At 40.3% G+C, this 23,389-nt stretch overlaps 3 protein-coding genes across 6 annotated transcripts; 1 reads left to right on the plus strand and 2 right to left on the minus strand.

Annotated features, from left to right (window-relative positions):
• Window positions 1-1,015: 1,015 nt before the first annotated feature.
• Window positions 1,016-5,702, minus strand: LOC102717375. Of its 2 annotated transcripts, XM_006661944.3 has the most exons (6): window positions 5,376-5,702; window positions 3,310-4,901; window positions 2,669-2,767; window positions 2,400-2,568; window positions 1,448-2,308; window positions 1,016-1,378 (listed from the first exon to the last, which is right to left on the minus strand). In XM_006661944.3, exons 1-6 carry the CDS (start codon window positions 5,644-5,646, stop codon window positions 1,272-1,274), a joined length of 3,099 nt encoding a protein of 1,032 aa, XP_006662007.1. In that variant the 5' UTR covers window positions 5,647-5,702; the 3' UTR covers window positions 1,016-1,271. The 2 variants fall into 2 exon arrangements, with proteins under 2 accessions (XP_006662007.1, XP_006662006.1); XM_006661943.3 differs by having other exon boundaries at window positions 1,016-2,308; window positions 5,376-5,699.
• A 1,833-nt stretch (window positions 5,703-7,535) lies between these two features.
• On the plus strand, window positions 7,536-12,702 carry LOC102704092 (tobamovirus multiplication protein 3-like). 2 transcript variants are annotated; one of them, XM_040528294.1, is made up of 11 exons: window positions 7,538-7,851; window positions 8,069-8,159; window positions 8,277-8,329; window positions 8,414-8,506; window positions 8,593-8,664; window positions 10,765-10,837; window positions 11,205-11,250; window positions 11,669-11,732; window positions 11,814-11,867; window positions 11,957-12,034; window positions 12,390-12,702. In XM_040528294.1, the coding sequence occupies exons 1-11, from the start codon at window positions 7,687-7,689 to the stop codon at window positions 12,480-12,482; spliced, it is 882 nt and encodes a 293-aa protein (XP_040384228.1). In that variant the 5' UTR covers window positions 7,538-7,686; the 3' UTR covers window positions 12,483-12,702. The 2 variants fall into 2 exon arrangements, with proteins under 2 accessions (XP_040384229.1, XP_040384228.1); XM_040528295.1 differs by lacking the exon at window positions 11,957-12,034 and having other exon boundaries at window positions 7,536-7,851; window positions 12,390-12,501.
• On the minus strand, window positions 12,389-21,136 carry LOC102717830. 2 transcript variants are annotated; one of them, XM_015841848.2, is made up of 8 exons: window positions 20,614-21,136; window positions 19,176-19,928; window positions 17,234-18,391; window positions 16,788-17,115; window positions 15,651-15,906; window positions 15,380-15,560; window positions 13,315-14,619; window positions 12,389-12,867 (listed from the first exon to the last, which is right to left on the minus strand). In XM_015841848.2, the coding sequence occupies exons 1-8, from the start codon at window positions 20,851-20,853 to the stop codon at window positions 12,829-12,831; spliced, it is 4,260 nt and encodes a 1,419-aa protein (XP_015697334.1). In that variant the 5' UTR covers window positions 20,854-21,136; the 3' UTR covers window positions 12,389-12,828. The 2 variants fall into 2 exon arrangements, with proteins under 2 accessions (XP_015697334.1, XP_015697335.1); XM_015841849.2 differs by having other exon boundaries at window positions 12,938-14,619; window positions 20,614-20,853.
• Between the last annotated feature and the right edge of the window lie 2,253 nt (window positions 21,137-23,389).

Here is a 23,389-nt window from a genome sequence, read left to right on the forward strand (position 1 = left end):
AACGGCGTATTATTTAGAAAAAAGTTTTATATAAAAGTTGTTTTAAAAAATTAGATTAATATATTTTTCAAGTTTATAAAAGCTAATTTTGTTAAACGGTGTATTATTTAGAAAAAAGTTTTATATAAAAGTTGTTTTAAAAAATTAGATTAATCTATTTTTCAAGTTTATAAAAGCTAATACTCAATTAATCATATGTTAATGGCCTTCTTCGTTTTACTGCGCTGATTAGCCATGCTGACATTATCAACTTCGAACGCTGCCTACACAAGGTTCGCAGAAGCATCCATCCATAACATCCTTCCCTATCTTTTTTGCTTGTGTTTATATTTACAAGATAAAATTTAATTTTTAACATTAAATTTGAAGATACGTATACACTAAAAATATGTATATATAAGTTTTATTTATAAATTATTATTTATAAATTATTTTTAGTTTATAAATATATCGTTCGACTTTTTACATAAAAAAACCACTTCCATGTGTTGGGATATGCACCCATGGAGATGAGTAGAACTCTTTCACTGTGTCTGTATCTGCTTGCACAGTTGCGATGTGCCCAGCGTGGTTGTCTTCTGTCCGGTCGGTGTCTCCACATCCAAACCAGCCAGCCGACATTTCTGCACTTGTCATCCTGGACGCCACCGGGATGGCAATTTCAGCTCAACCAGATCGATCGCAATCTGAACTCCAGCAAAAGCAAGTGCGCGAGGATAATTGCTCGCTGCGATCAAACTCATTGGAAAATTGAAGGAAACCACCCAGATGGATGAGATGAGAATGACAAACCTACCAGACAGACAAAACCTCAAACTTGGCCGCGCTGAAATTCACAAGAACATTGCGTCCTGGACACCCATTTGCCCAACCCTGTCCCAGGAGTATATATGCTGATGATCAAGCAAGTTAATTGCGAATTTCTTGAGATTCTAGTCATGGTTGTCAGGTCCCCTTGCCAGTTTTGATGCAAACATATGTACACTGAGGCTGGGACAATATGTACAGCAATTCATGACAACTCCATAATAGGGACAATTATTATGTACAGTAGATATAACTAGATCCGACCAGATACACATACTGTATGAGATGTTTATGCTGACCATTTGTGTATCATTATATACTGGTCACAGAAAGGAAAAGGACCAAGGATATTTCTGGTTCCGACATTAGGATAGCATATATGTACAATAAGCATGTTGGAACAACATGAGCAAACCTAGTTGCTTCATCTCCTTGATAGCTTTCAGTTGGGTTCCCTCCATTGCTTATTTGCCTGGATGGAAGAAGTTCTCCTTCAGCACATGCTCCCACTCTGGCGGAAACATATCATATTTGTGAACTGAAGAGGGGAGTGGGGGTGTCTCTTGTGACCCTGCAGTACAAACTCGAGAGTGAGAGTCCATAGTAGTTTCAGGCCAACCATGGTTCATGGCAAGACTACCTTCACTTTGGACCGCACTTTTGTCATTCACTTGATCCTTGCAACCACTATCTTCATCACCACAAGTTGCATCAACAAGCGAGTCTAGACCACCAACAAAATCCTTTCCTTCTGAGTGCTTTACAAAATTATCAGAATACGGAATATTTTGGCACTCCTCAGCAATGCTGTTTCCACTTGGAGCTTGCATTTTTGCGATAACATCATATTCATCCCTATTTGGTTGATCAGTACAGTCTTCTACACACTTCTTGCTGACATCAACCAGTGAATTTATGTTATCATTGCGGCACTTCAAAATTCGCAGTCTAGACATAACAGCATTGTCAATCAAATCTGTTCTGTCTGTGCTTGCAGCATCTGGCTCAAGCTTGCTGCTTTCCTGACCCAATGGGGTTACATTATCAGGACGGGACTTCAAAATTCTCAGCCTAGACATAACAGCATCATCAATATTAGCTTCTCTGTTTGTGCTCGTATCTAGCTGGTTGTTGTTGTTTTCCTGTTTCGAAGAGGCTATGTTATTAGGACGCGAATTCAAAACCCTCAGCCTGGCCATAACAGCATCTTCAATTGGACATGGTTTTTGGCTTGCTTCTTCCTGCTCTTTGTTGTTGTTTGCGCAAAAAGAGCGATAATTATCAAAATTGGACTGTAAGAAATTCCATTGATCAATCACCTCAGCATCAGCACCATCGACGATGCTCCTATTTACCGAAGAAGGTTGCCCGTCACAACTATCTCCTCCTAGACATTGCAAGTTCACAGGATAGGCAGTGATCTCTTTGTCATAGTTTTGCAGTTTACTAGTGGATATGGTTGAGATAAATGTGTTATTGTCTTTCGATGAGTCGACAGTACCTGCATTGGTAAAAAGATAACATCTATTAGTAGGGCGTACTAAACACAAAGGATTTACCAAATACGTGAATTCACAATAACATATTAGCACCTTGTGTGTTATGATTTTTCATTGTTGCAAGCTTCACGCGGATAAGTTGAAGCTCATATTTGAGCTTACATGCTGATGCTTCTGCTTCAACCCACAAATTTTTGTAGATCGACAATTGTGAAATATCAGTATCATCAAGCATCTTATCCTCTGGGAGTTTAGCAACAGCCTAAAGGGAGGAATGTAACATAAGAATAAGGTACACACTACAGGAGAAAAAGATGGTATGTAAACAGCAGCGTGATGCTCCTAATAATGTCTGAAGCTACCTGTGAAATAGAGGTCTTCAATTCTGAAGTATTCTCTAGCAATGAGTCCTCAGGCATTGCCATCCATAAGTTATTCTTTGAACAACTCGTATTTTGAACCTGTATATGAGAAAAATAAACTGAAATGGGTATATGCTAATAAAACAAGCTTCACCTTCCCAAATACAGTCTATGAAAAAGCAGCTTTCTATTTGCATGCAACTTTAAGGGGCTAGATAGTATCAAAAGATGCATTCAAGCAAACATGCCCATTTTTTAATATATCTTATAAATTCATAAACAGGATACTTATAGGGGTAGAGTACATCTTTATTTTTACTCCTATAAACATTCACAATGGTGGTGGCTGGTGGTAGTGAATCTACCACCGAGCCCACCAACTCCCTGATTTTTAAAAGAAAAAAATGACAATAGATCTACATGTCAACCACCTCCACTAACTCTATTTCTCATGAGAAGAAAAAAAGTTGTGCAATGAATAGACCCACACGTCAGTAACAAATATACGCAGTAATTAAGAGATGATAAATGCAAAAAATAATATTAATAACATGGTAAGATTTTTAAATAAAATACCGTTGCAATCCAGGGACAATATGCTAGTCATATGTAAAATGTGATCTGACTATGCAAAAGCATACCTTGCTTCTACTGAAACTAGCATCTCTAAGATTTTGAATCACTAATTGCAGAAGCTCCTCTTCATGTTCCTGTAATGAAGGACCGCCATTGCAATTGGATAGAAGCATTGCTGACAAATCATGCATTTGTTTCAAAAGTACTACCCGAGACTTAGGGTTTGAATCACAAGACGTCTTCAACATGTTCTCCCGAGCATCTGGATGATAGCAATATTGATCTTGACCTCCGTTTGCAAGTATTTGAGGTCGTGTGCATTCCTGTGCCCTTGCAGCTTGAGAAGAAACATTAACATGTAGGCTTTCACTCAGATTCTCAATAGGAACCCTAGGAGCACTGCCAAGAGGACTTGGCCCTTTGTTAATTGATTCTTCAGTTATGCTCGCAATATGGTTGGCACTATCCTCACCTAGGAGTTTGGCTTTGCTAACTGAAGTATTTTCCTGTTGACTCGCAGCCATCACGTTATTAAAACCTTCTGCAGAACCATAATATCTGTGTCTTCTGGCATTTTGTTCTTCAAGAAAATAACTATGGTTATCAATACCATTATGAACCCCATCACAGATTGGAGGTACTGCCTTATGATCTTCAGAGTTCTTGCGTGTCATAGGCAACTTAAATGTCTTCAAAGTATCACTTTTCACATTTTCAGAAGCTAATAATTCCTGCTGTTTGGAGAAAAGCTCTGAATACTTTAAACTCCATTCAGGAGACTGCTCGATTTGATGCGAACTGTTATAGCAACCTACTCCTTTTACACAATGGGGATTGTCAGTATTTTTAATAATACCAAATGAAGGAGAATATGCAACTGGTGCACCCTTCCAACAAGGTGAGTCAACAGTGGGGTTATTGACCTCAGGCAACTCAGACGAAAATTCACGAGGCTGCACATATCCAACCTCAGATGGAGAAACTTTGGAATTAATGTTGCCCCAATCATATTTTATCTCTGAAGATTCCTGCATAGGTCTTCCATTTCCCAAACACCTACCTACATGGTGGTCTTCTCCAATAGAGTTAAGCAGATGGTTCCCCCCTGCTGCCATATTGCTTGCCGTCGCAGAGCTACCCCATTTTTTATGGTGTTTATCAGCAATATGATGCCCATGATCTTTTTGCTCATTCCACATGCAATCAAAATAATCAAGATTGATTCTACAAGGGTTCATATATGGAGAAAAAGAGGAAGAACTTTCCCCAGTATTCTTATTCATCACTGAAAACATTTGTGCAGCCACTTCAGATGAATTGACAGGTGGCGTCCACATCATGGGAGGGGCTGCTGGTGCATCTGTTGAGCATGACGAAAGATGTGGCATGTATTTGTCGTATGCAGGATACTGTAATAAACCTTGCTGCGTAGGATAAGGATCTGCATCTTCTGATTTATGCAAAAAGTTATTCTGTTGCCGACTAAAAACTGATGGCCCAACACCACTGGGAAGAACCTCTGAACTTCCTAGCCAAGTTCCTGGACCTTTTGCACTTGTTGATTGTGAGCTCTCTGATCTCAATGGACGTATATCTAGAAAGTTACCACAGTGCGTCCCAGAGAATATACCATATGGTGAACTTTCAGGAACTTCACCTGTAATACGTTTGAAGTCACCAAAAGATGATTAGGCACAACGTGCTTTGGCTAAGCCAGGCAGCAATATCCCAATCAAAATACATACTGAGAAAAAGTACCTAATGAAAAAGGTAGAGCTTAAACACACACACTCATTGTGTTATTTGGTACTAGCCGATCCATTTTGAGGAAGTGATCGTCTAGCTACTAGTATGTGTGGTAGATAATGTCTCAGTTGCAAACGTATTTGCAACATATATGTCTCTTAAATTATGTGCATGTGCAGCTAGTCTAGCTAAGGCGCTCACACACACAAAAGAAAAATCGATGGTCCAGTTGGATGCCTCCAATTTCTCATCCCAAGATACAAAATAGAAATTAGTTCACTTTGATGACTTCACTCCAATTTCTCATCAAAAGATGTCCAGGAAGGGCATTGCAAAAGCATAAAAATTGGGGAAGAGGCGTCTAAATCAGACGAACACAAGATACCTTTGTACGACGACGGAGGGGCGGGGGCCATGTAGCTGGCGGGGGGTTCCATCCAAGACGCGCTCCCCCAGTCACCGGCGGCGGCGTGGAGGGAAGGCGCGGTGGGGAGATCGAGGGAGGAAGGGTTGGGGACCCTGGGATCCGCGGGGGCGGGGCGGGGGCAGTCGTCGACGGTGAAGGGAGCGGCCGAGGGGGAGAGCGAGGAGGAGGAGGCCGTCGCAGCAGGGTACGGCGCGGCTGCGACCAGGCGATCGCGGGGGTAGGGCAGCATCTCGCCGGCGACCGGCGACCGGCGACCGGCCGGGGTGGTCGCGGGTTTGGGGTGGAGTGTGGCGGCCGCAGGGAGAGCTGTGACGTGTGCGTTTCTGGTGGAGGGGTTAGGCACCGCACGAGGAAAGCGTGGGTGGGCCGGGCCTGGCCGTGGAGGAAAGCCCATGAAGAAGTGAGCGGTGGGCCCAAATGGAGCGATCCTGATCAGCCCACGAATACTTGGGCCTCCCGCATCGTCCGCGAGGGCCTCCGGGGGACGAGAAGTCGGAAGTGGACGTGGGCCAAATTATATGGAGGAAATGGCCGACCGACAACCAACACGTGCAGTCTGGATTCAACGCCACTACTTGGCCCATGCAGTACAGCACGTAGAGCTTTGCATGTTTGTGTATGCATCGTCCGGCTCTACACGCATGCACGATCTAGTCAATTTACAATATCATGTTAAGAAAAGGAGTCCAGATTATACTCCTATGTACGGTACCGTTCATTGACATAGGGACCCATGTACTATTGGATCCCCGTGTCAATTAGCGGTATTGTATAAGCACAACTGCAGAGGGCCATATTTGGATCCGATTTTTTGAAAGAAAAGACGATCATATGCTCATTTGATCACCTATCTCATCAACGTGCGGGTGTGCCAAACGAGCCGTAATCTTTTACAGCCGGACATAAAAAGATAAAATTATCTGTTGTTTACCGTAGATATTTAATGACATCAACGATGAAATCAATTTCTATAAATTAAAAATCTATGATAGCAAAGTGAGATAATGAACTTTTATATATAATCTTTTTTAAAAGAAATCATTGTTCAATAGTCTGGAAAGTTACCGGCAAAAGTCGATGAAAAAAAATCTGAGAATACTCGGAAAAAGAACGCAGCCGGCTGCACTCTTTTACTCAAAACAGCGTAGACAATTCCTCGGTATACACGCACGTTTTTCAACTGCTAATAGTGTATTTTTATAGAAATGTTTCTAAGTTAGACCATCTCATATTTCTAAAATAGATTTTTATTTTAACAGTAGTTTATTTTATTTTATGAAATAAACTAGCAATAAAGATTAAATAATCTTTTATCTCAATAAAAAAACACTACTTAAAAGTTAGCAAACTATACGGCTCTATTAAAGCAAGTTCAATAGTATAGTCAACTACTAGCTCCAATTCATCTCTAGTCAATCTAATAGTCAATACATACAATAGTTAGATACAAAATATCGATACATAGTCCCACATGTCATACAGATATTTTGTCCTGAAGCCCGTGTGTAGCTGGCTACAAATTAGTAGCACACTTCTCTTCTCTCTCCTCTCTTATCTCATTAAAATATACTTATAGCTGACTTACGTCTTGGAGCCCGTGTGTAGCTGGCTACAAATTAGTAGCACACTTCTCTTCTCTCTCCTCTCTTATCTCATTAAAATATATTTATAGCTGACTTATCTATTATACCTGCTCTTACTGCTCTTACTTTGCTGACTCATCTCCTAGTGAATACTAGTATTATTATATTGGTCGCAGCGTTGTTGTTTTCTTCTCTTTTGGCATGCATGCAACCAGAGACATCCTTAATGACCTGGCACCGGCGGCCTGATTAGGACACGTGCGAACATGGTTAACTCACCGGTGCACACTCTGTCCGGTGGGCCCAGCCACCGCAACTGATGAAAAAGCTAAAGCGGTAAACTAAAAACCACGCCGAGCTGGACCGTCCAACCAAAGCGCCCCTACACCTGGTCCATACACCGAGAGCCCACCCTCCCTTCCCGTACTTACGCCACGCGCGTCTCCCACCACCGTAGACCGGGTCCACAAACGCACGCTGCACACGTGGCGGGAGGAGACGAACACGGAGGACGAAGGCTGGAACCTTCTTCTCCTTCCTCTCCTCTCGCCTCCGCGCGAACGGAAACCGAAGCCCCCCCGGGGAAATCCAAGCTCGATTCGAATCCTCTAGAAGAGGGAGCTCCCCCCTCGCCTCGCCTTCCACGTAGCTCCCTCCCCAAATCCACGCCGTATCTCTCTATCTCGATGATGAGGGGGTTGCTGGAGGTGGTGGAGGCCGGCGCGGCGGCCTCGTCTGCGATGAACGGCGCGGTGAGCTGGTGGCGAGACGTGAACGAGTCGCCGCTGTGGCAGGACCGCATCTTCCAGGCCCTCGCCTTGCTCTACGGCCTCGTCTCCGCCGTCGCGCTGGTAAGCCAGCCACCTCGCCTCCTCTGCTATTACGATCCATGGAGTCTGCATCTCAGCATCTGTCTGGGTGCTCAGTATTATCTGTTTCTGATTGGTTTTTTTTACCTCCGCTGCGGTGATCTGTGTGCGCTCGATTTTAAACTTGGGGTGGGGGCTTCTGCGTTCTGCCTGAATTTCTGACGGGAATACTGAGGCGGAGTCGTGATTTCTCTTGTAGGTCCAATTGATCCGAATCGAATGCAGGGTGCCCGAATACGGGTGGACGACGCAAAAGGTGTTCCATTTCCTCAACTTCCTCGTGAACGGCGGTGGGTAGCAAACACATTTTCTGCTGTTTCCTTTGCTTTGCTTGCCTCTGTTGGGTGCTTGGTCTGGCACCCTGGTTGATTGATCTATGCTTAATGCTTAGATGTTTATGTTTGCAGTGCGATCTATAGTGTTTGTGCTGCGAAGAAATGTGCAGCTCATACGTCCAGAGGTTTGTGAATTGTTGCTAATTTGATGGATTGATTGGTGCTAGAATTCATTGAAAGTTATGGTCTTAAACAATGCTCTGGTGTAGATAGTTCAACATGTGCTTCTGGATATGCCTGGGCTCGCATTCTTCACAACGTACGCGCTTTTGGTGCTGTTCTGGGCTGAGATTTATTACCAGGTGCTAGGCTGGGTTATGCTTTGCAGTTTCTTGTAGCATTTTATCATTGCCTTTTGCACCTGTTAATGTCTGATGCTCTTCACTAGGCACGTGCAATGTCAACCGATGGGCTTAGGCCGACTTTCTATTGGATCAATGCTGTGATCTATGCAATTCAGGTAACCTCCTGAAGAATATTTCCTGTTTCACTTGATAGTTTAGATGAATTAATTCGCATGTGAACTGTACTCATTGGTATTATGTTGGGTGGACCATTGACCTCAGCTGCATCTTAATGTTGCATAAAGTAATGTTTTGACACCATGAAATCCTTTCAGATGGTTATGATAGTGTTCCTTGTGACCAATCAGATAGGAGGTAGACATGATTACTGTACTTTCTTGCCCATTATACCTTCAGTTGATATAGTGGGGTACACCGTACATTTACTTGATATAGAAGGTGATTGATGAAGTGGCAGATTCCTTGTAAACCAACTATGAAGTACATCTATAATTGCTGTTCTTTGATTTTCTGATGAAAAGATGTCCCCATTAAATAACCTTCCTAGTGTGTCATACTACTATTGTCATCCAACTGGCATTGAAGATGTTCCTGGTTTAGTTATTGGGGAATGCAATCCATACATGTTTGTTAACAGCAAAAATTGGCATGAACGACCGTTAGAGATAAAAGATGAATTGGACAGGGAATTGATTCGGTCAAAATCGATTAATAGAAAAGGCAATCGGATAGCGCAGGGAGGTAACAGTGGATAGAGTCCGAATCGGACTGGGGTTTAGAGGTCGTATTAAGGATGAAGTCCAAGAGGAGATTGGCTACAACGGTCCGTATGGTAGAATAGATAATATCTTACAAGGCATGTCGAATCCATATGGATATTTGTAATTAAGGTTAGCCCTGAAGCCGAGGGTATAAATATGTACACCATCGATCCATGTTAGGACAGATTCATATCAAACAATTATTCTCGGGCATCGCCACACACTTTCGACGGAGCGAGTTGTCGAAGTAAGGTTGCATTGATTAAGTTCAAACTCTTGTGATATAAGTCGGCTTTGTCCCCCCATCGGATAGATTAGATAGTACTTCCTCAGTTAAGTTTGATATTCTAAATTACCTATTCGATGGTTTTACCCGGTGTTCCTTTATTATCTAAAATGCTATGCATGCTTAGAATACTTGCAGTTTACCAATCACAGATCGTATACATTATCGACTTGGTTTTGATATGCGGTTACACCAAGCTTAATTCTGTCTCGGTTCAATTCGATCAATTATGTTTGTTGATGATTAACAAATTAGATCAACTCATACGTATATATGAACCGTTTTATTGGAATTTTAGCCAATAATTTACCCAAGTGGTCTATTGGTTAGATGTCTAAACTCATACAAGTTTCTAGTTTAAATCATGTTTTGTTGATTTCAATCCTTACTATCTCGGTTCGATCTGATCTATCAGGATTGTTTTTAACAATACTAATGTTTATCAAGAAATTTGTTTAATTTAGGTATCTAGGACAATAGGTCACCTTGGAACATCAATTGTTGGCTAAAGTTGCTTAGTCCTAATCTGAGTCTATTCTCACCAATCTCAATCTTGTACTATCTCGGTTCGGTCCAATTTTTAGAGATTGTGATTAGTGGTTATCGGCTTGATATGTATTGTGCATACTTTAACTTCTATGTAATAGGATAGGTAGTCACCGTTATGATTGTCTAAATAACTGAATCGACTCATGCTTAAATAATAACTACTAGTTGAATTGGCTAGTATTGGTCTCAATCTTGAACTGTCTCGGTTAGATTCGATCTTCTAAGATTGTTTTTATTAAATAGCATGATTCATTAGGAGATATATTTCATCCTAGCCGATGAAGGTTGTTTACATTACTTTGTTATACACAAATTCCTTTATGGTTGATTTCAACAATCGGCTAGGTCCTAAAGTTCTATCAGCTAGAAAATCGGTCAGCTACTTTGGGTTTAACATTGTTCTCTCTCATATCTTGTCAGTTGTATGGTCAAATTGACCGTCGCGCCTATTTTCAGTTAAATCTAAGATTTAGGTCCTGCACTGGAATGAGACTAGACTCCCAGGCCTTCGTGTGAGACACGTCAGATTGTTAGATTTGGCGTCAACAGTGTCTGATTCTATTTATATCTTCTTAACAGTTAACACATGAAAATAAGTACTCCATATGGAGTAACATATTGGGTACCCACAAAATAACATAATTATTCATGCCTTTCAGATGATATTATGGGTGGTTTTATGGTGGAAACCAGTTCGAATTATGATCATTTTGGCGAAGATGTTCTTTGCAGGTAGAATCCCAGTGTGCTTTCCTCCCTAGCAGTTCATATGTTTTCAAGTAAACATAGGGAATTTAGGGCTTATGCATCCTACTAAATGTAGTTATATAGGTTGTTAATGAAAGAATATTGTAAATTGAAAACTTATGGAAAGTGTTAACAGATATACTGTAGAGTGTTGGCTAGGAGCAATAGGAGTAACCGTAGTATGCTAAAGTTAAACTTTGGAAACCATCTACATATAAGCCTTAGTTCCTGGTCAGGAGATAACTTGAGTAGCAGGTGACAAAGCTGTCATACATTCAGGCATGCTAAATCGTTATGCTTGTTTTTGCCAATTGCTTCATCTTCTCAAATAATAAATATGCGATATTTTTAGGTGTATCACTGTTTGCAGCTTTTGGCTTTCTTCTCTATGGTGGAAGGTAATACTTCTCTAGCTCCAGCACTACTCTGATAAGTATTTTATTGTTTGGGTCGTAAACTAGATCTGGTCAGAAAATATGGGACTGTCTTGTACCATGTGACAAATTAATCATTGTGATGCCACAGTGTATGCCTTATTACTTGGATGGTAAGTTCTAGGCCTTCTTTTGCATTCAGTAATAACAACATGCTTGAGTCACCACTCACCAGAATGTGTCAGTGAGCATGTATGCTTGCTATTGTGCCCTTCAGCTCTTTTCTACACTAGAATTTAGGTTATGACCAATATCCTTCCCATGCCTGTACATTTCCTTAGTCTGAATCACTCGGCCCTAGCATATTCTATTACTCGGAAGCTTGTACCAAGCACAGCCTGGAGTGACCCTTTTTAACCTGATATTCTGTTTATTACTGTAGGTTATTCCTGATGTTGCAACGTTTCCCAGTTGAATCAAAAGGACGGCAGAAGAAATTGCAGGAGGTATACTTGCTTTCTATTAGTCTGAAATTTGGAGGCTAGTTTGTGCCAAACTATATGTTAATCCTGAATCCCTTCACGTAGGTTGGCTATGTGACCACAATCTGCTTCTCTTGTTTCTTGATCAGATGCATCATGGTAAGTTTGTGGAATTTCTTTGAAGCCATGTTGTGCAACAATTTATCTTGGTATAACAAGAGAGGTACTAAGTTGAACTTATCTGGCAGATGTGTTTCAACGCATTTGATAAAGCAGCTGACCTTGATGTTCTGAACCATCCAATTCTGAATTTCTTTTATTATTTGGTATGCTTTCATTCATTTACTTTGTCAAAATGTTTAAGCATTCAACTTATGCAGTAGAACTTACATCAGCTTTAAGATTTTGCTGACTTGTAAACTATGAAAGGGTCAAAATATGGGAAGAATTTAACAAAGGAGCATGAATAATATTGTGTTGATACATGATAAAATAGATCTTGCCATTGAAGGACGATATTATATCTGGTTTGATTCGCCATGAATTCCAGTTTTGTATTAGATTAATGTTGCAAATATTCTAAAAGGAGAGATCTATCTATAACCACGTCCATAAGAGTGTGTTCGTTTAGTTTTCTTATTTGCCACTAAGTCACTGTTTTTTTTTTTTTTTTTTTGGCAGCTGGTTGAGATCGTACCTTCAGCTTTGGTGCTATTCATTCTAAGAAAACTGCCGCCAAAACGTGGGATCACACAGTATCATCCAATCCATTAGTGCAGCCCTGGCAGGAAGAGAAGAATGGTTTTCTTATGAGTAGTCTATACAGCGTGGTACATACAGAAAAGGCAATGTGAAAGATACCACACTTGCTTTTGTACGAGGAAGCCTTTAGAATCCCAGGTTACTGTCGTGTGTAAAAATGTAATCTGGTGGTGTTACAGATTTAGAAAATGTAGCTTATATCTATATTATATATACACTACCTTTGTTCTTCAGAGTGCTTTCCATCCGTACGGATCACTGCAACCGTGGGGCCGTGGCTCGCATATTTGTGCATTTTTTTACCATTGTGCCGAACAGGCTGCACTTTCAGTACTGGTTTCATCCAAGATCTGAGTGGTCAGCTTCTCCTCTGATGCAGTCTTGCAGATTCCCACACCTGCAACACACTAGTTTATGTATACTGTCCATCACCAATAATTGGATGTTGTACAAGAAGAAGCACATACCGAGCGCTGGCTTCAACCCTTTTGCCAGTTTAGTCCTAAATAAACAACATGAACACTTGAACAGTAGGATCAGATGGAACAATATTTTTGTTTGCCCCCAAAAACTCTTCGCTTTTTTTTCCCTTTCTTATGAATTATAGTCATCTACACATTGCTTGTCGGGTTAGCTCCTAGGTTACTGTCGAGGAACCAAAAAGATTTACACATTACATGCTTATACACATTTTTGGATATAAACCAAAAGGGGAAGATGACAAGACTATATCCTATATAGATAAAAAAAGAAAGAGGAAATCTATATGGCTATATCTGATCTCAAAAGTCTAAGCTATCAGTGTCGCTCTCAACGCTTTCAGCTTTTATTTTTCTGTCTTTACCTGGCCAGGTTCAGCATTTGCCAAGTTCCCTTTCGTGCATCCCTGCTCAGGAACAGGCAGTTCGTGCGAAGCAACTCCAGAACCGTCAGGCTGCGCCTGACAATGAAGTAGTTCTGCACCTTCGGGTGCAACTTCAGTACTACCCCTGTTTGGTGAACCTGATGTGTTGCTTTGGGGGCATGCTTCTTCGCACAAGTCACTAGGCGTACCTCCCTGCTCAGGGACAGGCAGTTCATGGGAAGCAGCTCCACCCTGCGCCTGCCAATAAGGTTGATCTGTACTTTCAGGCCTTGCTCTTGTGCTGCCCTTGGGTGAGTCTGATGCTTCTGTCTCATAGCTGTCTATTTTCATCTCATGCTGTCCAGGAGCATCTCCCAACTCAATTGCAGGCAGTTTATGAGACGCAGATTCATAAACTCCATGCTGATCGTGCTGATGAGGTTGATCAGCACTTTCAGATCTTATTTTTGCATTGCCCTGGTGTGGTGAATCTGATGCTTCTGCTTGGCACCAGTTTCTTTTCATCCCTTGCTGCATAGTATCTGGCAAATTACAGGTGCCATTCTGCACCTGACTATAAGGTTCTTCCATCCGATGGTTATTTGTCCGCTCATACCATCCTCCTCTACCTCTGTCATGGTATGGATGTCTTCCTCTACCCCAAGCACCAAATGTCCTGTATGGTGCTTGTCGTGGATGACTGCTGAACTGCCTGTGCTTATTCATACCTTGAAGTTCAGGAGCACCGGTTTCATATGTATTCAGCCTAATTTCAGAAGAATTGGGCTGACATGGATAAGCAGAAGCCCCTTTCTGAAATCCTGTATTGCAGTCACCTCCTAAAGGTTGCCTTTCACCAAGAATGCTAGTTTGGCTGTGTGATTTTTCCCTCTGAATTGATCCAGAATAAGGAAACCTCCCATTACCTGTCTGAGAAGTACTGCACATGGTTTCATGGAAACTTCTGGTATGGGAGTCCAGACCAGAACGATGATTTGGATGTTCTCTAAACAAATCCTGATAACCATAATCGTTAGAGGAAGATCTGTAGCCATTGCGCAAATATTGATTAGGAGGAGCAACTTGTGAATAGTCACCACTATAGGACTTGTGTCGCTGAAAGTGTGTTCTGTGCATGTCCTCTTTTGTGTGACATGCATTTAGTCGTGAATCATAGCCATTGCTTCTCCTTGTGTCTCCAGAACCTACAAAGTGACTCCATCTCATTGGTCGACTGTTGCCAACACCAATTATATCATGCCTTGATGACCCAGATGACAATCGACTTACATTGCATGCATTCCTCTGACATGTAAACAAATAATTGTAAGGATTTCAAAAGAATATAACTTTTTGCAAGAAAAGATGTCAGCATGTTTATCTTATTAAAAGTTACAATTGGCAGGAGCGTATAAAGGACATTCTTCCTAAATAACATGATCTGACATGTGACTGAATAAAGAACTACAAACGGCAAAGTAAATTAACACATCCAGCACACAATGTCTTTGATGCACATTTTAGCTATTTTAGGAAATTGGATCCACAAAAAAATTAATAAAGATCAGAATGTATTTGTTACTGGCACCACCATGGCTCTTAAAGAATCACCTAGGCGTCTAAGCGCCGTTGGGAAGCAAAGTGTCGCCACTGCCTAGTGTTCTTGTTGACTCATTAACTTTTTTACCTCATTTTCATATTCCAATTGAAAATATAATTAATTCTCTGGTATATGCTCGTGCGTGTAAGGCATCGCCTTACACTCGCCTTAGAAACCTAGGCGTCACCTAGGCAATTGGGCAGGGGTTGGTCGCCTTAAGAACACTGGGCACCACTCAGCACACTTCAAGGCCTACATTGCTTCACCAAGAGAAGCAGGAGAGAGAGAGAGAGAGAGAGAGAGAGAGAGAAGCGAGACAGTGACGCTCCTCACCCATCATGACATCATGCTTTTACACTTGCATATTGCGTTTGAGGGAACCATCACAAGCTGTTAGTAAATACGTCCCCAACAAACATGATAAAGCCCTACCATTCGACAAAAGAAGCATTTCCACTTTATTACCTGTTCTCTTTGGTTCTTCTGTTGTTCCTCCTTGGTTGCAAGCATAATTGTTTCAGCTAAATTCTTGTCATCAAGGGCATCAAAGAAACATCCACGTCGTTTTGAGTCATGTACTAATTCTGCCCATATTGAATTGCTTGCCAGCAAAGTGGTTCCATTTCCAAGGATCCAAAGGCAATGCCTGAGGTCAAGAAAATAGCAGCTTTTGAAATTGCATAGTAGTAGAAATAACGAGTTGAGATTAAACTGTTACTAAATTAAGATAACATACTTTGCTCTTGTCAGAGCCACATTAATTCTCCCAGCATCAGAGAGGAATCCTACTTTCCCATTTTTATTGGACCTAACAGTCGAAATCAATATTATGTCCTCCTCTCCACCTTGAAATCCATCGATAGATTTTACTGTAACAGACAGAAACTCATGATTCTTGAACTGTTTTCCAAGTCTTTCTTGCAATGCAATTACTTGGGCAGTATATGGAGATATCACACCAAGGCTGGTTCGCTGCCTCTTTTCAGAGCATTCTGCAGTAGTATTGGGGACCATACAAACACTGATTAGCTTTATCCAATCCAGAGTTATGGGTACCGGTTAATGGACTTCATAAGAGAATCAATTTCAGAATATTGCCTTTTTATGAAAATAGAAAGAATCTCACCCACACAAATGCATAAGTAACGATACTAACTAACCAAGCATGTTACTCATATTTCATGTATGGCCCTAACTTAGTAGAAAAAATGTTCAATTTTTTTTACTAATGGATAGGACATGGTCAAATTTCATGTTCCCTTGAACACCTAGCATCATGTGACATCCAACATTTTGATTGATGGATATGACATGGTCACATGGTCACTTGACATCTATTTTCATCATATGTTCCCCTGGGGTTCATGAACAAGGAGATGGGGGAGAAAATTGGTGGACACGTTGGGGAGTTCCTAGAGATGGATGCAGAAGAGTATTGCAGTGATCAAGGTGCACAGAAACATCAACGTGCCAATCCTGAGAGGGGTTACAGTGATGGGAGACAGTGACAAGAAAAAAAGGACATGATCACTTGATTTCATCATATGTCCAGAATAATACCAAAGGAAAGTAAAATTTATGTTTCAACCTCTTCCCATTATCAACAGAGTACAGACTACTTTTGAACAAAGAAACACTGATGGTGACGGAAATGTGTAAAAAGTCATGTCCAAGTTAGCCCTGAAAATACTGGTGGTGATGGAAAATGTGTAAAAGAGTTATATGCTAGCTAGTGTCAAAGCTGTAATCAATATATCAAGCAAGTCAGCAGCTTATCAAACAACAGCAAGTAGGTTATCAATGTGGCAAGTCATATTTTCTTTCAATAACTAAGTGAGACTTGAGACCTTAGCCGGTTAGCCCTTTGTCATACCTCTTGCAAGTCTTTCAACAATATTGACTGCTACAGCAACCTCAACCATATTTTTAGAACTCTGGCCAAGTTCATCAAGCATTTCCATATCGTTGTCAATATGAATGAATGAATAAGCACCATAAATAGGGCCAGGGAGATAACTCTTGACGTAGTCTTCCTGTTTGACACTGGGACCATCAGAAATTCGATTATCATAAAAGTTGGCATTTGGAAATTTGTTGATGCCAGGGTGCATCCTATATTGTACTTCCAGCAAATGCTTTCTATAACCCATTGTACACAACCTTTCGTACAGACTTCGGCCAAAGTCAGCATCTTTTGCAATCTAGAAAGTAGCAGTAAAGAAACAATATGAGCACAGCTATAGAAGTTTAAGAATGATTACTGGAAACAATATACTCATGGTAAATGAAAACATGGCCTTAGATATAATCTTATACCACCTTACTCTTTACCAATGATGATAACTGGTTTTCATCTCCAATCAGCAGAACATGTTCTATCCCAGGGAGCAAGAGAGGGACCAGTGATTCACATTCTTTTAGTTGTGCAGCCTCATCAATAACCAAGATGCTCATAGGCATCACGCTTTGCAGTCTGAACAACTCAAATGAACTAGAAGCGGTGCAGAATACCAGTTTTGCTTGTTTCAAGCATAAGTCCCGAATTGAATTCTCATTGTCTTCACAAGGAAGCCGCATTTTTGAAAGATTCATCAGAGTTTTGATACAGAGAGACTTTATCTCTAAAGGGTTATCTAGAGAGATCTCATGGTCGTGAAGATCAACAGTTGCATCATCTGTCAGGTCATGGCTAACAGGAGAGTCAAGATGTTCGTCAGAAGGCTTGAAAATTGTGAAAAGAAGCTCATCAGAGACATCATCTGCACACAGCAGTTCTTGCAATTTATCTAACATACTTTTGGCAAACATCATCCTATCAAAATTCCTGCCCAAGGAATCTGTTGGAAGATGGTCAAAGAATGTAGCAATACACGTTGCTAATTCTTTTACTAATGTGCTGAATTTACTTGTGAAATACTTCTTAAAGGTAAGATTGCATCCATCACTGTTCGGTTGTTGTATATCTAGGGACATTTGGTAACGAGACATGCAATTTATAAGGAATTTCATGACAGAATCCACGCACTTCTTCCACCCATCTTCTCGTTTGAAGCACCTCAATAGTATATGGACACGATCATCCAAATATACTTTTGACAACTCCTTTCCAAACTGCATTCGGTCCTTGTTACCAAATAAGACAATGTCACCAAATGAATAACGACGACTTGAAGAGAAGTCCCCAATCAGTTCAATAAGACGAGATGCCACTTGCAAGACAGCCATGTTGGTTGGAGCACAGGCAAGAATTCTCTTCTCCTTCATCAAAAGCATGTGTAGCATCACCGCAACTGTTGTAGTTTTACCTGTCCCTGGTGGGCCCCAAATTAGCCCCACCGAAGAGTTGTGACAGCATTCACTTGCCGAAATACCACTTGCTACTGCATCAAGTTGTGAGTCATTCAGCTTAAAGTTGCAGAGATCATCCTTGATTTCATCATGTGTTTTGCTTCTGCAGTACTTACAATGCCCTGTAGCCTACAACATTGATTCAAAAACCTCAGTGTTCAATAGGAAAATGTAAAGAGACACAATGGTTGCATAGAGTGCAAAGAGAAAACACCAGCCCCCCCCCCCCCCCCCCGCAATCTTTTTTGTTATGCTTATGCTTATAAGATAAACTTTGAATTTTAAAAGCTAAATTCATTAATAAGCTGTTTCGCGTATGCTTGTAAAAAGCAAAAAGATGAGACTGCAGAGTCTGAAACAGCATGAAGAAGCATACAGAACATTCACATTCAACTTTTACAATAGAAGTGCCAACTAATTGTTCATAATAACAAATATATCTCTTGAAAAGTGATAATATATACAAGGCCTGATGTCAAGTTCAATTCTGGCAACACAGTGATATGGACGAGCTACACTAAGTTATAACATGCATTGTAACTACAGGTGGCGATCAATTTGCAACAGTAAACATATGAGGTTGAGGTTAATCAAGATATTTTAAATGGTCTGAATAGGGTATAATCCGAGAAGTGGTCTTTTAAAAAAGTTATAAAACAGTATATGAGTACACTATTAGGGTGTATCATTTGCAACAGCAATGAGTGCACAAATTTATGGAGTAAAAAATATAGGTCAATTGTGTGAAAATAAATAAAAATGAACAAGCATAACTTATAACAGATATATTATGGTAGGTACCGAAATTGATTATCAAAAATCACCTGTCAAATTACATTTACTTCCTCACATGTTAATGTTTTAATCTACACAAACTAGTAATGGAAGAAAACATTGTAACTGAAAAACTCACATAATTATTTTTGCTGAACATACTGAGAATGATTTTTGAATCCATTGTCAAACCCCTTCGGAGCACCACCCAAACACGGTCATATGTTATCATGTTAGTCAGGAAGGTAGCATAGAAGGACCATCGCTTCGATGAACTTCCAGTAATTCCCATCTCATTCTGTTCTTCTAGATCATTACACTTCTCAAAGCACTTTCGAACATTTGAATGTTCTTTCTGGCCATTAGCATGCAAAAATGAATTGCTAGATTCTGGAGCAACTGCTTCTTGGTCCAGCATTTCCCAGGACTTGTCAAAACCCTCCTCATACAACTTATCATACCTGTTAATGCCCATTTGCCGTCGTTCATCTCCATGAACCCCAGTCTCCATCCTCCGGGATGCCTTGACAGTCATCTTATTACCCTGGACCTTACCAACCCATATAATGACACAGGATTTAGACTGTTTGAGAATATCAGATTGACTCGTCGGTCTTGTTTCTGAAATCAGTAGCACGTCTGCTGCTTTAGGTTTGTAGCCATCTATACCTATACCACAACCATGAGACACTCCCCTCCATTTGTCAAGCTTGATCTCATACAATCCTTTCCCTTTCCTCATTGCATTTACAGATAGAACACTTGCATATGGAGCTCTGGAAATGTCCTCCATGCTTGAACACATGTCGCCCCGGACCTCCTCCAAAAGTGGACCGAAAAATGAGGTCATGTACTGCTCCATGCTGCTGAATGTTTGTGGGATCTTAGTGACCTGTAACAATACATGCCTTCCATGAATCCATAGTATTTTAATGGAAAAGGAAAAGAATGAGTTGACAGAGAAGTTAACCACATGAAATCAGTCATGCTAATTCCTTAGTTCCATTCTTAGTGCAATTAACATTTTGACTTATGAAAGCTCAATTATATTCTTTCCACTGGCAAAAAAAGGGATGAGGTTGATGTCATAGTCCACAACATACCTATATCTGAAATCTAGGTATATTTCAGATACTACCAGACAAAGCATAAACAGTAAATGACTTGCTACTGATTCAAAAAAGAATGGTGCGTCTATGATCTACCAGAAACTGAAAAGCGCAAACTTCAAAGCGCACCAGCGTACGATTTGCAGCCACCCGCTTCTGATGACACAACAATAAACTTCGGCAAGCGCATCAATGGCACCCACTATTGCAGGCTATCACGCACAAGTACCGATTCTACACAAAATCAGCTACTTGTGCACAATGCGTGAACCCAAAATGACCTCATCGCAATTCACAAGTGGGGAAAAAAATTGCCGAACAAGTCCCAACCAATTGATGACGCAAAATTTAAACGAGTTTCATCAGATCCACGCCGATCAATCCCCACTGACACGAGCTCCACGGGAGCCGAATTCGACTCGAGAGGGGAGGAGGAGGAGGATGCCGTGACGTCAGCCAGCGCGTCACCTTGTCGCGGAGCAGGTCCTTGTTGAGGATTTGGTCCACCGACCACGCGAGCACCACCTCGGAGAGCCCCTGCCTCCGCCACTGCCACAGCGAGTCCCCCGACGACGACCCCCGCGCCGCCGCCTTCATCGCCGCCTGGTGCCACCCGCCGCCGTCGCCGTCGAACACGTGGGACGAGGACGGCTCCGCGGGATCCGCCTCGCGCCTCCTCCAGTCCCCGCCGCCGCCGTGGCGCCGCATTTCGCCGTCCCCTCCCTCGCCAGCGAGGCTGCACCACGAGGAGGAGGAGGAGCAAATCCGCCGCCACGCGATTGGTGGGAGGGAGGGTGGGTGAGATTTGGGGGCTAATCCTAAATTGGAGTGACGAATAGAGCAGTAGGTTTACTGAGGCGTTTGTTTGTTTTTTTTTCTTTTTTCTCTTATGTTTTGCGCGTCCGGCAGGCCATGGGTGCTTGCTTCTTGTCGATTTGTCCCCCTTTGCTTCCAACGGATTGGGCCGAAATTCGGACACCTGGCTGTGTTCTTAGAGCAGAAACGCTATAAGCATAAACAGATAAGAGGTTTAAAGAGATCAGAGGGAAAGAGAAGAGAGGTATAAATGAGTATATAACATGTGGGATCGTATATTAATGTTTTGTAGCTAGCTATTGTATGAATTGGCTATTAGATTAATTACAGATGAATTGGAGCTAGTAGTTAGCTATACTATTAAACTTGCTCTTAGAAGTTGATTTTTTTTCTCCGCTTTTAGGACGGGCGGGACAGCGTATAAAGATCATGAAGTATATATATATATATATATATATATATATATGACCTATTATAGATGGTATGAGTTGTGACAAACTTCACAGTACTTATAGAAAATAAACTGTGTCATAAATAAGAAAAGAATATGAGATTATTTATTCTTATGAGCAACTCATATAACTATAGTCTACTTTAGTCATTAATACCATAAATACTTTAAAGACAACTCATATGAGATCATTAAATTAAATATAGTTCATATGAGAGCATTTATTTATACAACGATCAATTTTTATTGAAGTCACGCATCCTTCCATAGTATATATTTTGTAAAAAGTTTATATACATATAGAAGTTTATTATTTTTCTAAAATAGATTTTTACTTTATAACATTTAGTTTTATTATTAATACCATTAAATATATATCATAAAAGTCAACATCTCCGTTTTCATCTTTATGTAGCAAAAAGATTTGGGGCTAATCAACCGCTCGAGCGGGTGACTCGTGCTACGTTACCAGCTAAAAATACGAATGGAGCGAGTCACTCGCCTGTGCCACGTTCAGCTGGCAAGGCGGTTTCAGATAGTCAATTTCGTTTTTTTCTTGTTTTTTCTTTTTTGCAAATAGAAATAGCCGAACGATAAGGGTCATTCTACGTGACACTCTAGGGTGACAGTTGTTTTATGGAAAGTCAAATAGCATATCTATAAATAAAAAAATTATATATGTATTCTTAGCGATTCAAAAACTAAAGCTTCGGTGGAAAATCTTAAAATCAACTCTAAAATTAATGTTGAAAATTTAAATTTTGGCTTTTAAACGTAAAAAAATGAGATGTTTGTATCTAAGGTCACTTTGTAAGGATGGATTCTATTCTCTGGAGCTTACCTCAGACACTTGTCTGTCCTACGTGAAACGTGAGTTGCGTTAACAACAAAAACACGTAGAACTGTATTATTAAGGAGTTGGAGTCATTCCAATATCGTGTCTGTAATGGCTTTTAAAAGTATAGATAAGATGATTTATAGGGTTTCTTCGCTAATCAAGAATGATCAATCTAAATAAGTGATGATTGGATGAGATGATAAAATATATGAAGAAACTAAATACGAGATGACTATCATTGGTTTACAAAGGAATAGAAGAAAATATTAAATGGTAAAAGTTGTTATATTTTAGATCGGAGCGCGAAAATCTTAGTAGCTGAAAATTTTGGATTGATTGATTATCCAATGTGTGGTGCTTATTTAAAGGTATGAGCGTAATCTTTTATATAGATATTTTTCACGAACATTGTTTGAAAGTTTGGGAAATGTGTAATAAAAATAATATAATTATCCATAACAAATGAGTTGTATTAAATCATAATAAGTTCTACTCCTAAATTACAATTCAAATTAGTCGCGAATGAATTGAATGAGTTTGGTAGGCTAGCATATATTTGGCATGTGATCCCTTTACATGTACAGTTTTACAGTTTTAGTTAGTACCGGAGAGTGGCCCTTCTGCGTTCGTTTGTTTGTTTGGCATGTTACAGGATGGCAGGTATATTTTTGTCGAACTATTAAACGATTTTTTTATCATCTCATTTTTAATGTAGATTTTTAAGTTTATAATCTCACTTTTTAAAATAGAATTTTAACTTTATGGTTACTATTTTTATCATTTATACTATTAAATAGCTATAGAAAATTAAGCAATCTTTTATCATTCATCGCCATCACCGAAAGAACACAGGTATGAGCTCATAGCCATGTCAGTGCGTGTCAAAGGCCCCACGGACCGGTGGTATACGTAGCATGAGCACCATTTAAATTTTAACCATTTGTCTCATTAAATTTATTTTATAAATATATAAAATTATAAATTATTATTAAAGTGTACTAATAAATTAAATCATAACAAATAACTATATTTTTATAAAATAAGATAAATGATCAAAATACAAATATAAAAATTAAACAACGTCAAATAAAAAATACGAGAAATACTCATACTTTTTTTTGAAGCCGTCGTGGGCCTCG

This window comes from Oryza brachyantha, chromosome 10 (assembly GCF_000231095.2).
Source record: "Oryza brachyantha chromosome 10, ObraRS2, whole genome shotgun sequence".
NCBI lineage: Eukaryota > Viridiplantae > Streptophyta > Magnoliopsida > Poales > Poaceae > Oryza > Oryza brachyantha.